The sequence below is a fragment of the Aspergillus neoniger genome (assembly GCF_003184625.1).
Source record: "Aspergillus neoniger CBS 115656 unplaced genomic scaffold BO87scaffold_14, whole genome shotgun sequence".
Classification (NCBI taxonomy): domain Eukaryota; kingdom Fungi; phylum Ascomycota; class Eurotiomycetes; order Eurotiales; family Aspergillaceae; genus Aspergillus; species Aspergillus neoniger.
The window spans coordinates 622806-635913 of record NW_020291142.1 but is presented as its reverse complement, the minus strand read 5'-3'; the positions used below and the strand labels follow the sequence as shown (position 1 = coordinate 635913).

Sequence of the window (13108 nt, the reverse complement as noted above, 5' to 3'; positions counted from 1 at the left end):
ATTTTACTATCCAAGTTACAGTCATGTTGCTCTTTGAATCGTGCAAAAAGGGATGGAACTAACAAAAAGGACATGTCTTGCATAGCACATAACAGGTGGGATCTCCGTGCGAATATTTGGGTAGAAGGAAATGAAAATTCAAGAATCAACATAAATCACCTCTTTCCGAGTACTCCTGGCTATGCCGAAAACAGCCACATACAGGAACCTAGGAGAATTGACAGGGGAAAAGGAATAAATGAGGATGAGCATCGGGAAGCACTGCAGCGCTCAACTATAGGGAAAGGGGCACCTGTCCACCGTAGCGTGCTGCTGTAGCTTGACGAGCAGGCCATCCGTGTTCGCCGCCACGGCGGAGGTCTGAAGTTTAAAAATATCCCTTGGGAACTTATGCTGCCTGTCACGTAGGGGACTTTTATCTGTCCCATGCCTAACAACAAGGCAAACCGGCTGTCACAGGACTTTCATGGAGACAAAACTCACACGTACCAAGGACCTATTCAGGTCTCGAGGAAAGCTGATGGTAATGAGCTTAAAACCAAGCAGGCTCTCAAATACCAGGAAGGAGGCCATTTGAATGTAGCTCTGCGTCTAGCTTCTGGCGATGGACGCGTAAAGGAGCACACATTTGCCTATACAGAAGAGTAAATGGCTTGTCCGTCAGGCCGATGAACATCCATGTGCCATCGGCCTATTCCTGGGTATGCATGCTCTCAATGCCACTGGTTTTGGCCCATGAAGCCTTCGCCTCCCAACACCCCATCCTCAAGGGTTCGAATGAAGTCACGGTTTCTTGTGCCGCCTGTACGGCTTCCTCGTCGCCTCTGACCAGCGGAATTGGGATCGACATACCCATCTGGAGGTGGTGGGTAATATGCTGGACTAGGCTGTAACCGAATAGGTGCATTGGGGTCGAGGTGGCTGGCCACGCGCTGGATTGTTGGCGGGATACCTCCCCCCTGAGGGTCCATGGTAGATGCCCGTTGCCGCCCAGCCCTTGTGGTTGCTTGCGCGTAGAGGCTCTGGGATGGCGCGTACTGTGCTTGGGGCACTTGGCCTGGTATGAGATTCATCTGATGACCGTAGGCCGGGGGCTGAGTAGGGTAGGGCGGAGGGGCACCTTGCTGGTGACCAGTGAACATTCCATTGTACATTGGCGGCGGCTGGGCATGCGTGGGTGTGTGGAACTGATTCAACTGCATAGCGTAGGCATTCTGTGCGGCTGACTGGGCGTGGGCTGCTTGTGCGGCCCTCTGCTTGCTGGCAGCTTCTGCCTGCTGCTGCTGTTGAATTCCGGGAGCAACAGTCTTGTTCAGCGATGAGTACTTCAGGTTCATCGGGGGCATAAAAGGCCCTGTGAACTTCTGTTGCGTGATGAAAGGGTGCAGTTTGGCCTGTTGGGGCGACCAACGTTCAAGGGGATTGATGGCCAATAAGCCACGAACGAAGTCAATGAAAGCTACCCGGTTGTTCAATTCTAACGATAATAGTTAGCAGATGTCTGTATGGGGTATCGAATATAATCTACCTCGTTCAATCTCTGCTTGTTTCATATTCTTTCTCGGCATCGGGTAGCTGCGGATGATTTCTTCCAGAGTGGACGCTTGGAAGTACTTCTTGCTGGGCTGCTCTTTCGTGTTATGCTCTCGAGAATATTGCTCTAGGCTCTTAAGGCGATATGTCTTGCGACCGAACTCGTCCTGAGTCTTCTCGAAGAATTCCCCTGACTGCTTGCCCATCTCCAGCATCCATGTTGGCGGCAGGCCGAGCATTTCCACAATGCGGCAGACTTGGTTGTATTCCGAAGAACCAGGGAAGAGCGGCAACCCTAGGAATAACTCGACGACAATGCAACCGAGAGACCACATGTCTATCGCGGATGAGTAGCTAAAGGTGTGTTAGTTTAGACGTGCATAGAGAAAGGAAAGACATGTCGAGGCCGGGCCTCAGGGATGCGCGTACGGTAAGCCAAGAAGGACCTCTGGTGAGCGGTAAAACCTAGACTGGATATAGGTATAGACTGTCTGTCGCTCGTCACAGGCTGAACCAAAGTCGATGACTTTGATGATGGGGCTCTCGAGACTGCAATGCAGCAAAGTTAGCATAGCAATCTCGAAGGTGTTTGGAAGGGTTGCTGACTTCTTTAGTAGAATATTTTCCGGCTTCAGATCGCAGTGAATTAAGTGTGCCTTATTCAAAAGACTCAATGCATTCAAAAGTTGCTGAGCAAATACACGTACTAACGTCGTGCTCAAGCCCCGGAACTGGTTCTGCTTGATCAGTTCGTAAAGATTGACGCTCAACAGTTCAAACACCAAGCACAAGTGCTGTCGGTGGATGAAAGTATCCTTCAAGCGGAGCAAGTGGTGGTCGTCATTTTTGTCGTATCTGCTGTTGAGCTGCGATGGTTGTGAGAAAAGGTGCGATAAATTCGAGCCGCGGAGGTAGGGACGCTTACCAAGTCCAAGACCGACACCTCCATCATACTTTGGTTGAAATACGCAGTCTTGTTCTTGATGACCTTGACAGCTACAACCTCCCCGGTTTTTAGATTTTGGCACTTGACGACTTGACCGAAGGTTCCTTGGCCCAGCACATCAAGAATAAGGTAACGGTTCCTAAACGCGATTAGCCTAAATCCCAGAGGAACTTCGTGGGGCACGCTTTAGGGCTAGACGTACTTGTGGCCGGCTTCCTCACTGCCCAATATGTCGTTAACATAGAGAATATAGTCGCTATCCTCATTATCGTAACCATCGTTTTTCACGCCTTTACTGGGCTTGGTGAGGACACGCCTCGGGTTCCGGGACGATTCATAGTTGAAGCCCGGGTTGCATATTCGATAAGTGGCGGGGAGATGTGTTGTTAACGCTTGCAGAGGCTGTACACATGTTAGCAGATGCCTATCTCACAGCCTTTGATGTCCGTGTGCTTACGCTGATGAAACCACCATCAGGATTGGCGCGTCTGTAAGGTGGCTGCGCATTCGTGCGTGGCTGAAGTTCCTGGATTGACTTGATCTTCTGGAACTTCGGAACAGGGCCTCGGCCTGGCTGCTGGCTTCCACCGGATATAGACGCAGAGCGCGGCGACCTTCCATCTTGTGCAAATGCGGCGTTGAGCTGCGAGCCTGCCGAGGGCGGATAGTACTGATCAGGGCTCATGTCGGTAGGCTGAAGCGGGGGGAGTCTAGGGGGACGTGACGCAGCTGTCGGGAAAGGTGTTAGCTGTTATACTTTCAAGATCGGAATACCTCGCAAGCGTTGATACTCACAGGGTGGTGATTGGAACGCCTGAGGTGGCGAGGCGTAGGTTGAACCTCTTGTCGGCGACCGCCGTGGTTGATTCGGCCCGGGCGGGAAAGCATGCGAGTTATGCGATTTCCCAGGACTCGCATTGAATGACATGGAAGGAGACAAGACATTCATAGGAGAATACCTGCGAGCAGCTGATGACTCTTCGCTTGGGAAATATTGTGATGACGGTCGGCTATGATGGGTCGGTCTTGTCGAGTACTTGGCCCGGTTGTACGGATCCGCATCCTCCATCGTGGTGTCCGCATCGGTGACATAATCCCGACTACGTGGCGTCGCAGCGGGAGACGAAGCCATCGAGACAGTTCTGGAATTCGCACCGATCGAAGATGGTTTGGCGGTGGTGCCAGGAGACTGGAAGGGTTCGTAGGTGTAGCCCACCGGCGGCTGCGAGTGCTGTGGCTGGGCGCCGTATTTTGAGGCTAGCTGTTGTGGATTAGACGTCAACCCGTTGTTGAACTGCGCGGGATGCCCCATTAAGGGATCCTGGTATGCCTGCCACTGGGAATCCATGGCTTCCTCCTCCCGTATAGCGGCGTCTCGTGAAGGTCAAGTGGGAGATCAGATCAGATCGGACATATGATGATCATTTATCAGTGTCGACAGCGCACATGCACCACGATCGGGGGTTAGATAGTAGCAGCGGGGACGGCAGACGCACGTAGCGCAATCAGGCGGAGACGACGCGGGACACCGGGAAGTGGTGGTGCAAATCGAAAATCGGAGGGGAGACGACACGGAGGAATTGAAGCTAAATTCGAATTGCGTCGAACCTCATTATTTGAACAGCAGGCTGTTCTGATGATGAGGGTTCAGAAGGGGCGAGAGGGGAGGCGGCCAGTAGACGGACGGAGTGGGCGGTCGCAATCCACAATGACGGGTGCGACGCAGCAGCCAATATCGATGCGGCAGCTGACACGCGAAGGGGGTTTGGTCGGTTAGGTTTGGGGGGGGAGGGAAGGACGGCGACTGAACCAACTAACTGTTGGAACCCCCAAGAGAAGGATGGGAATCCAGACAGCAAGTTAAACAGTCGAGTCGAGGAGTAGATATGGGTGAAGGGGGGGGGATCTGGAAGCAAGTCCAGACGATGGGCACTGAGTGAAACTAGTGCGGAGGGGGGGGGGGGAAAGGGAAGAAGAGAGGGAAGAGAGGGTAAGTTGATTTCAGTTCGTGGAGGTGGAGATACCCTCTGACTCTGACTGACTGTGAGTGAGCACTGAGCAGCAGCGAGATCCGACGGCGGGCCTCAGGCTGCCGTTGGGTTGGGGCGTTTGTTTTGCAAATGGAATGGTGCCGGGAAAGAGCCACCCACGGACCAACCCTGATACTACTCTCTCTTGTTCTCTTCGCTGGATACTGACTGTTCTAATGGCTGATCTCACGACTTTGGGGGAGGACCCCTCTTTCATCTTCCACGACTCCCCTCTCTGCAAAGCAAGTGTGAGTGTGGGTGTGAAGGAGCAGGTGTGTGTGTGCGTGCAGGCAGATTGGTAGGGATCCTGTCGATAGATGATGAATCGACTGCCAGCAAATCGAGGCCACCCCGGTTTCCAAAAGGCAAACGAAAGGGAGGAACACAGACAAGACACACAACAAGCCAGAGAATGGAAAGACCAATGCAGTTAAATACTAGCTAGCATTCCCATCTAGCCACCGTCCAGGGTTAGAACCAACATTAATTTTGGCCTACATCAAGGTGTAACTAGGCAATTAAATAATCATGGCGACTAGACTATTTGATGTCTGTCTGAGGTCTGAGTCTTTTTGCCTGCCTCGCGACCAATCTCTTGGACGACGATCTGCCTTCATTCGGAAATATCCGCTGCCCCCTTGGGCATTCAAGTCCAACGGCACTGTTTTGGTATAGCTCGCTATACGAGCAGACCTAATACAACAATGCCTTTTCCTGCTGTTAATTTGGGGGGAAAGGATGACTTTGACCAGAGACGGTTGCTAATGCCATCCATGACTGGTGATTGTAATTGTCTCGAGTTCTGTACTACGGTTCCCTCTGCGTCATGGCCGTTTGCAGAAGCGGTTGCCAACCCTCATAACATTTTGATTTGCACTTGTTCCAGGCCCAACAACATACGGAACCAAATCTAGGCGGTATATTCCACTCCTCCTCATAATGTAAGATTGGCACCGGAGGACATACCCGAAGCTCAAGGGAATTTCAGTAAGGTGGTGACACTAACATCATCATCTGAGTGAGGTGTGTGAGGTGGACTGAGGCAACACACGGGCCCCAACCAGTCCCGGTGACGTGGGAGGCTACGTGGTGGATGACTAACCGCCCATGGGCTAGGCACCAGGGCGGTGAGTCCCAGGCTGCCGTCGGTGAAATCTTTCTGCCGGCTCTATGGTTATCGTCGCGGTCCTTGTAGACATGGTCCGGCGCGGACCATCGCCAGTCCCATCCAGTCTTCGGAGATTCAATCTCTTTACTCTCACTTTCTCGCAGTCGGGCTGACACGTCCAGAGCCTGTGCGTGTTAAATAGCTTTTTGCGCCATAGAATTGGCTCTCATTAATAGGTATTGGTTAAATCGAACCCTGCCAGACTTACTTCGAACTACACATCGGTGACGCCACTTGCTGCAGTGACCCTGGTATCATCTTTTTCATGACCACTATAATATCACACATAACTCTTACTTCTCCTTAAGAACGACCATAAACTACGGCAACATCTTAATTTAGTGGAAAATAAAGAGACGATCGTGAAATTCATCAGACTTGAAAATCGCGCTGTTCATCTAGAAATTCACACAGGACCATGGATGACGCAAATGTGAACGATGTGGATGTTGCTGCGTCCAAAAATGACTCGGATGAAGAAATTAAAAAGGAAGAACAGCCGGAACAACAAGCGACAGCAGCATCGGATCCACCTAAATCTGAAACTCCTCTAAACCAAGGGCATTCGGCAAACGCCGATGAAGCAAGTCGATTACGTGAACTGCAGGCCGATGTTCGTGATCAGGATGATCTCGAAAGGGACATTTCTCGTCAGGTACATTCTACTGGTCAATTTCTAAATGAGCCGAGAATGCTGACGACTATGGTAGGCCGACAAGTTGCTCATGGAGCAGGCTGATGAACGGGATAGCAAGAGATTAGAGAAAACCACACTAGAAAAACAGTATGGTTGTGATAATGCTGAGATGTATGCGTGAAGCTTACACTGAATGATTCCAGGAAGCTCGAGAGCCAAATCTTGAAATTGCATCAACGTTTGTCGCAGCCAGTTGGCACATCTGCGAGAGTCCGTATCAGAAATGAGATTGAGAAGCTGGAAAGCCGCAATGCGACACTGGCAACTGACCTTACCGAAATCCAGCAAAGAATGGACGAAAGGCATCAAGGACAAGAAGCTGGTTCTCAGACCGCCGGGACTGGCCGCATGCCTAATGAGTCGCGCCGGGACTATCTCATTCGAACGGGAAAGATTACGCCATTTTCCAACATGAGCTCGGGGCCAAACCATGGTCCTCTTGCCAGTCTTCAGGATGCCTTGATCGATGCAGAGGACGAACGCGATGAACGGGAAGCATTGGAGCAGGTGAAAAACCGGTCAGCTGTTTCACATCGTAATCTCGTACGACCTGGGTTCGGGTTCGACGAGACTACCGAATCCAGCATAGCGGATGAAGCGCCTACCTCTCGAGCAAGTAAGCGCCGAAAGATAGACCGCGAGTCTCATGATGACGAACAAGAAGCTCTTGAACAAGACACCAAGGTATCCTTCGAAGATAATTTTGAGGATCAGGATGAATCTGCTAGCTATGTTGAATCTGAGAGGCAGTCGTCTGTATCGGAAGATGAAGAAGAATTCCTACCTGAAGAGAGGCCAAAACGTACGGCAAAGCCGGTAAAGGCTCCAAAGACTTCAGGTGATGTTGAAGATTTTAGCGGGATGGATGATGGAAATGAACAGCTCTATCAAGCTAGGCTTCAATATTGGGTCTGTCGAAGGGCTGCTGCTAGGAGAAGAGCGCTTGAAGCTCGTGCTGCAAGCCATAGACCCGAAGAAGTTGCTGCTGGAGACACTGTGGATGTGATGGATCAAGAAGAACAGGAAGAATGGTTCATGCCTCATCCGACAGTTGCAGATATGCCTTATGACAATGGCTACCGAATACCCGGTGATATACATCCCCTTTTGTTTGACTATCAGAAGACCGGAGTACAGTGGTTATGGGAGTTACAACAACAGCAAGTAGGTGGCATCATCGGCGATGAGATGGGTCTTGGCAAGACTATCCAAGTCATATCTTTCCTTGCTGGTCTCCATTACAGCAAAAAGTTGACGAAGCCGGTCATTGTCGTATGTCCCGCCACGGTCATGAAGCAGTGGGTGAATGAGTTCCACCGTTGGTGGCCTCCTTTTCGTGTATCTATCCTGCACACGTCCGGTAGTGGAATGGTCAACATCCGGAATGAGAGCAGTAGAGAAGATGCTCTTCTGTCTCAGTCGTGGAACGCCTCGAGTTCCCGTGGCATGCCCAGTGGCTCGAAGGCAGCGAGGAAGGTCGTCAAGCGTGTAGTGGAAGAAGGGCATGTACTGGTCACTACTTACTCGGGCCTACAGACCTATGCGTCTCTCGTGATCCCGATTGAATGGGGCTGCGCTGTTCTGGATGAAGGGCACAAGATTCGGAATCCGAACACTTCTATTACTATTCACTGCAAGGAACTTCGAACACCCCATCGCATTATCCTATCGGGTACCCCGATGCAGAACAATCTTACAGAGCTCTGGTCTTTGTTCGATTTTGTCTTTCCAATGCGTCTGGGGACTCTGGTGAACTTCCGGAATCAATTCGAGTTCCCCATCCGTCAGGGTGGGTACGCGAATGCCTCCAATCTGCAAGTCCAGACGGCTGCCAAATGTGCCGAGACCCTCAAGGATGCCATTAGTCCATACCTTTTGCAGCGGTTCAAGATTGATGTTGCGGCGGATCTGCCCAAGAAGAGTGAGCAAGTGCTGTTCTGCAAGTTGACAAAGCCTCAGCGACAAGCATATGAGGCGTTCCTGGGTTCCGAGGAGATGAAATCCATCCTCAACGGGCGTCGGCAAGTTTTATTCGGTGTCGATATATTACGAAAGATCTGCAACCATCCCGATCTACAAAACCACAAGCTGATGTCTTCGACGGCAGGCTATGGTGGTGGATCAAAGTCCGGCAAAATGCAGGTCGTCAAGTCGCTGCTGGAGCTATGGAAGGATACTGGGCATAAGACTTTGCTGTTCACACAGCATCGAATCATGCTCGATATCTTGGAGAAGTTTGTGAACTCACTGTCCGGATTTAACTACCGTCGAATGGATGGCACTACACCCATCCAGCACCGGCAAGCCATGGTGGACGAGTTCAACAATGACCCAAGCCTACATGTTTTTCTACTTACCACAAAGGTTGGTGGGCTGGGTGTGAATTTAACGGGTGCTGATCGGGTTATTATATACGACCCCGATTGGAACCCCTCGACCGATGTGCAGGCGCGGGAGCGGGCCTGGAGACTAGGACAAAAGCGCGACGTCACCGTCTACCGGCTTATGACAGCGGGCACTATTGAAGAGAAAATCTACCATCGTCAGATCTTCAAGCAATTTCTTACGAACAAAATTCTCCGAGATCCCAAGCAACGCCAGACTTTCCAGCTGAGCGATCTCCATGATCTCTTCTCCCTGGGAGACGAAGGGCAAGGTCCCACCGAAACCAGTAAGATCTTCAAAGATGCGGACGTCACATATGAAGACAGTGATGGCGCCTCGCGCAGGTCCAACGCAGCAACCAAATCATCTGCTGCTTCACATAGCGCGCAGGAAGAGAAGAAAGACATCAGCAAGGTCGTTGGCGTGGCCGCAGTCGAAAATTTCCAGGGAGAACCAGAGCAACAGAGCGAGCAGGAGAAGGGCACTCCCGGTGCCAACTCGGAGTCCCGCATCATGGAGGGCATCTTTGCCCGATCCGGGGTCCATTCAGCGCTGGAGCACGACCAAATCGTGAACGGCAAGCGCGTGGTGCGAGCGGACCCCAAGATAATCGAGGCCGAAGCGAAGCGGGTGGCAGCTGAAGCCGCAGAGGAGTTGCGGCGAGCGGGCGAGGCAGCGCGGTCTGTCCCCATTGGCACTCCAACCTGGACGGGCCAGTTCGGCCTGGCTGGGAAACCCGAAGAACAGTTACCCAGTCGACCTGCATTTGGAGGGAGCAGTAGCGCCGCTAGACGAGCAGTAGCCGGACCATCCTCAGCCAGCATCCTGGCGAATCTCTCTGCGCGCACACCGTCCCCGCGCAGCAGCAGCAACAGTCCCGCGCCATCACGCACCCCCAGCGGGGTCGATTTCATTACGATGATTCGAGACTTCATCACAGCCCAGGGCGGGTCAGTGTATACCCAAATGTTGATCGATCATTTCAACCGCTACTGCACCACACCGCAGCGATCGGCCGAGTTCAAGGAAATGCTGAAGACAATAGCGGTGCTGGACAAGGGGGGACGAAACGGACGCGGGAAATGGGCCTTGAAACCGGAATATGCCAAGCGACGATGATTGCCACATAATAGCATATTGTATACTAGATATGAGATCATATTAGGCGTTGGGCAACCATGGATGAATAGATTAATTGCGTTTTGGAATGATCGATACCTATATACTATGCTACTATACAATTATGTATCAGGGATTACCCATGTAGTATGTCCCGAAGGGCTGAAAGTTGAAACACTGTAGCTCGGGATGTGGGATGATGATGTCGATCCAATACCCCTTCATGTAATTCTACTATCTATAGTAATCATCATTGTTGTACAGCAAAATGCACTGATCATCAAAACCCCCAAGCAAACGACGTAACCATAATCTCTATGACGTACAAACATTGTAGACAGACTGATTATTGAGTTCCTTTTCAGCTACAGTAAGTAGTCTAAACGACGTATCCTATACGACCAAAGAAGGAACTTATGCGGATACTATTACCCCGCGGGAAAAGAACGTGATAAACGAACTGGTTCCGTGGATAGGGATCGTCCTTTTCTTTCAAACCCCAGTGTTCAAGTTGCTTGTGGGTTGGGTGTGGGTGTGGATCTTGTGTCATGAAAGACAATAGTGTGAACCAGAGAAGGGGAGGGAATGGAACGGGGAGGGGGAATCATGATGTCAGTTGCAGAGTAGCGGGCCCCTTCTATGGGGAAATATGTGTGACGGATATGAGATAGCATAGCCACGGTGTAGTACGGAGTAGGGTTGGTAGTTGTGCAGGCACGAAAGTCTAGACAGTTACTAATTACTTCTTACTAGGACGCTGTAAGTAAGAATGTCTTAGTGAGTGAGTGAGTTGTTTCAAGACCAATCGGAGTGGTGGTGTGATCGGGAAGTCAAAGTCCACTTTTTTCTGCTGCAGGTTAAAATTTTATTCAAGTGAAGTTACGTGATGGTCGTGATCGGCTTCAGGGGGGACGCATTGATCATTGTCACTGAATCCTCTACGCATCATAGTAATTGTTGTCTTTGGTAATGACGACAATCCCATTGTCTACTTATTGTGGAAAGAGAAGACGATCCAATCCGCGAGGCATATGACGACAGAATAGATGGATGAATGGATAACGGTAGAAACCCGAGCCGAGGGAGGAGAAAATCTGAGACAAAAAAGTCAATCATCTGACTGGGCAGGGATCGGTCGGGCATCGGGCATGGAGGAGAAGAGAAGGTCAGTGAAAATCCGATCAGCCGATAGATTAAGATCGACTGCTTACAAGTTTTGAGTAGGATTAGATTAGTATTTAGTCTTGTTGGTGGGTAGAATAAAAATAGAAAGATAATTAGTTTAGTAGTTGGTCTGTCTCATGTCAGATCAGCACTGTTGGAATTTTTGCTGTTAACTTGATATAGTATGGTGGTAAAGGGAATAATAGTACTATTCCCATCTCTCTATCTCTACTATTGTAGACTGAGTATGTGAAGTGTACTACTTACTTACTTAGTGCTGTGTATGCGGGGATAACTCCAGTCTCCTCCCGCCATCCTCGTTCATTCCATGCCTGCCCAATCAAGCCGTTCTGTTGAATTCGCCGCCCAGCTGTGATTGGCCCGGTTCAAGACCCTCCACCAGCACAGCCAAGAACGGGATCAGCCAATCGGACTGTGACAACCAGGGCGGCCAGTCCGAAAGTGCAGTGGAGCAGAGGATTTGCCTCCAGTTGTTCCTGCCTCTTTGCCTGCCTCTCATTCTGCCAACTCAAAAGTATTCCTCAGCTTGAGGGAAAATCAAGCTCCAACCACCAACCACCAACCGCCCCCTCCACCTGTCGGCATTCGCCCAAGTTTCCATTCTCAGATTCGCGCAAACTTTTCCCTAGTCTAGTCGGTAGTCTGTCCTGCCCCTGCACTATCCTTGGATCCTCATCCACTCGTTCCAACTTTCCCGTAAACTGTAGGCATTTCGGCGCCGGTGCACCCGTGTTCCCCCCCAACTGCGGCTGTGGGGAAGAATCGTGGTGGCTGTCCGATATAAAGACGCTGGCCATCCCCCTCCATTTCAGCCTTCATTTATCACGCACCATCCTCCTCCCTTTCCCATACATCCACTGTTCTATTTCAGGATTGAACCACGAGCCGTATTCTTTCTATTTTAATTTACCAACTTCCTCATCCATCTCTCTCCCACACCATCCACAATGAAGTTCCTTGCCTCTCTTGCCCTGTTGGCGTCTACTGTGACTGCTGGCCCGGTGCTGTACCCCCGCCAGTCCAGCAACTCCACCCAATCCTTCTACCTTAAGACCTCGGGCGCTACCAATGACGACCACAACAACCTCTATGTCTATGCCTACCACACCGGTGCGGGATTTAACGATGCCGTGCTCACCTCGGACGTCGGAACGGCCAGCCCGGCCTTCCTGAACGGCACCCACACCCAGTTCGACCTGGGCACTTCTTTCCCCTGGGGATTCAAGATGGGCGTCCAGAACAACTATGCAGGTTAGACTTCCTGTTCCTTCCCCTGATCCGTGTTTTGTTTTCTCTTGCCACATGGAAGTTTCGGGAAACTAACTTTTTTGGCAGCATGGGAGTCCGTTCAGATCAATGTTGGATACGGCGATGATGACTTCTCCATTGGTTCTACCGGTCTGGAGTGGTCGGCACAGGATGGCTTTGGAGGCTGGCTAGGTGAGTGACTTTGAACTTATAACCATACAAACTGTCAGAACGTGCAACTAACTGCAGCTATGTAGTGTGCGACTGGTACCACAACGCACCCCAGCTCTTCTACATCTACCGCTATGAGGAGCCCACTATTCCGTCCTCCTGCAGCACTGTCGACCTGACGCCCGAATACACTTCCTAAAGACACGACGTCTAGACCTCGCCACAGTGCCTTAAACAGGGGCTCTATGACGAGTGTGGCGTGACTGATGAATCATGAGACCGAAGGATCTGGGAGGATATGCGCCTCTCCCAGCCTGAAAGAGAATGCACACTGTAACAATACGCCTGTTAAACGATCGACCCTTACTAATGTTAATATACTTAATGATGAGTGAGAATGAGTTTTGATGATTGGGGAGGAAGGTGATCTATCTATACGCGAAGCGTGGCATGTTGCATAGTCAGGAATATCTGGTTTAGATATATTCTCACGTAAATATATGCATTTATACTACTACTATCTCTAATCTCCATGATTGACAGGAGTGATAGCTGCAAACCCACAGTAAAAGTAAAGTAGATTGATGTACTTCTCATCCGCTCCTCGCTTATCGTAGCGGCCAATA

At 50.8% G+C, this 13108-nt stretch overlaps 3 protein-coding genes across 3 annotated transcripts; 2 read left to right on the top strand and 1 right to left on the bottom strand.

The window, feature by feature from the left end:
- Positions 1 to 570: 570 nt before the first annotated feature.
- Positions 571 to 4153, bottom strand: BO87DRAFT_45154 (putative protein kinase Yak1). Its single transcript, XM_025628468.1, has 8 exons — positions 3275 to 4153; positions 2937 to 3208; positions 2682 to 2881; positions 2459 to 2618; positions 2140 to 2399; positions 1963 to 2082; positions 1529 to 1887; positions 571 to 1477 (listed from the first exon to the last, which is right to left on the bottom strand). Exons 1-8 carry the CDS (start codon positions 3825 to 3827, stop codon positions 714 to 716), a joined length of 2688 nt encoding a protein of 895 aa, XP_025480383.1. The 5' UTR covers positions 3828 to 4153; the 3' UTR covers positions 571 to 713.
- Positions 4154 to 5725: 1572 nt separating this feature from the next.
- On the top strand, positions 5726 to 9940 carry BO87DRAFT_333747 (DNA-dependent ATPase RAD26). The gene is made up of 3 exons (XM_025620426.1): positions 5726 to 6332; positions 6388 to 6461; positions 6518 to 9940. Exons 1-3 carry the CDS (start codon positions 6096 to 6098, stop codon positions 9876 to 9878), a joined length of 3672 nt encoding a protein of 1223 aa, XP_025480382.1. The 5' UTR covers positions 5726 to 6095; the 3' UTR covers positions 9879 to 9940.
- Positions 9941 to 11604: 1664 nt separating this feature from the next.
- BO87DRAFT_376209 (uncharacterized protein) lies at positions 11605 to 13011 on the top strand. Its single transcript, XM_025623240.1, has 3 exons — positions 11605 to 12314; positions 12399 to 12503; positions 12569 to 13011. Exons 1-3 carry the CDS (start codon positions 12011 to 12013, stop codon positions 12679 to 12681), a joined length of 522 nt encoding a protein of 173 aa, XP_025480381.1. The 5' UTR covers positions 11605 to 12010; the 3' UTR covers positions 12682 to 13011.
- The last annotated feature ends 97 nt before the right edge of the window (positions 13012 to 13108 follow it).

What these genes read in the sequence shown, in the direction of transcription:
- BO87DRAFT_45154 (XM_025628468.1), bottom strand. Translation starts at nt 3,827, where the DNA reads ATGGATTCCCAGTGGCAGGCATACCAGGATCCCTTAATGGGGCATCCC. An exon ending in GAAAATATTCTACTAAAGAA is followed by an intron (nt 2,083 to 2,139) that starts GTCAGCAACCCT and finishes GCTGCATTGCAG; the next exon opens with TCTCGAGAGCCCCATCATCA. An exon ending in GAGGTCCTTCTTGGCTTACC is followed by an intron (nt 1,888 to 1,962) that starts GTACGCGCATCC and finishes ACACACCTTTAG; the next exon opens with CTACTCATCCGCGATAGACA.
- BO87DRAFT_333747 (XM_025620426.1), top strand. Translation starts at nt 6,096, where the DNA reads ATGGATGACGCAAATGTGAACGATGTGGATGTTGCTGCGTCCAAAAAT. An exon ending in AAAGGGACATTTCTCGTCAG is followed by an intron (nt 6,333 to 6,387) that starts GTACATTCTACT and finishes CGACTATGGTAG; the next exon opens with GCCGACAAGTTGCTCATGGA. An exon ending in AAAACCACACTAGAAAAACA is followed by an intron (nt 6,462 to 6,517) that starts GTATGGTTGTGA and finishes GAATGATTCCAG; the next exon opens with GAAGCTCGAGAGCCAAATCT.
- BO87DRAFT_376209 (XM_025623240.1), top strand. Translation starts at nt 12,011, where the DNA reads ATGAAGTTCCTTGCCTCTCTTGCCCTGTTGGCGTCTACTGTGACTGCT. An exon ending in CGTCCAGAACAACTATGCAG is followed by an intron (nt 12,315 to 12,398) that starts GTTAGACTTCCT and finishes CTTTTTTGGCAG; the next exon opens with CATGGGAGTCCGTTCAGATC. An exon ending in TGGCTTTGGAGGCTGGCTAG is followed by an intron (nt 12,504 to 12,568) that starts GTGAGTGACTTT and finishes GCAGCTATGTAG; the next exon opens with TGTGCGACTGGTACCACAAC.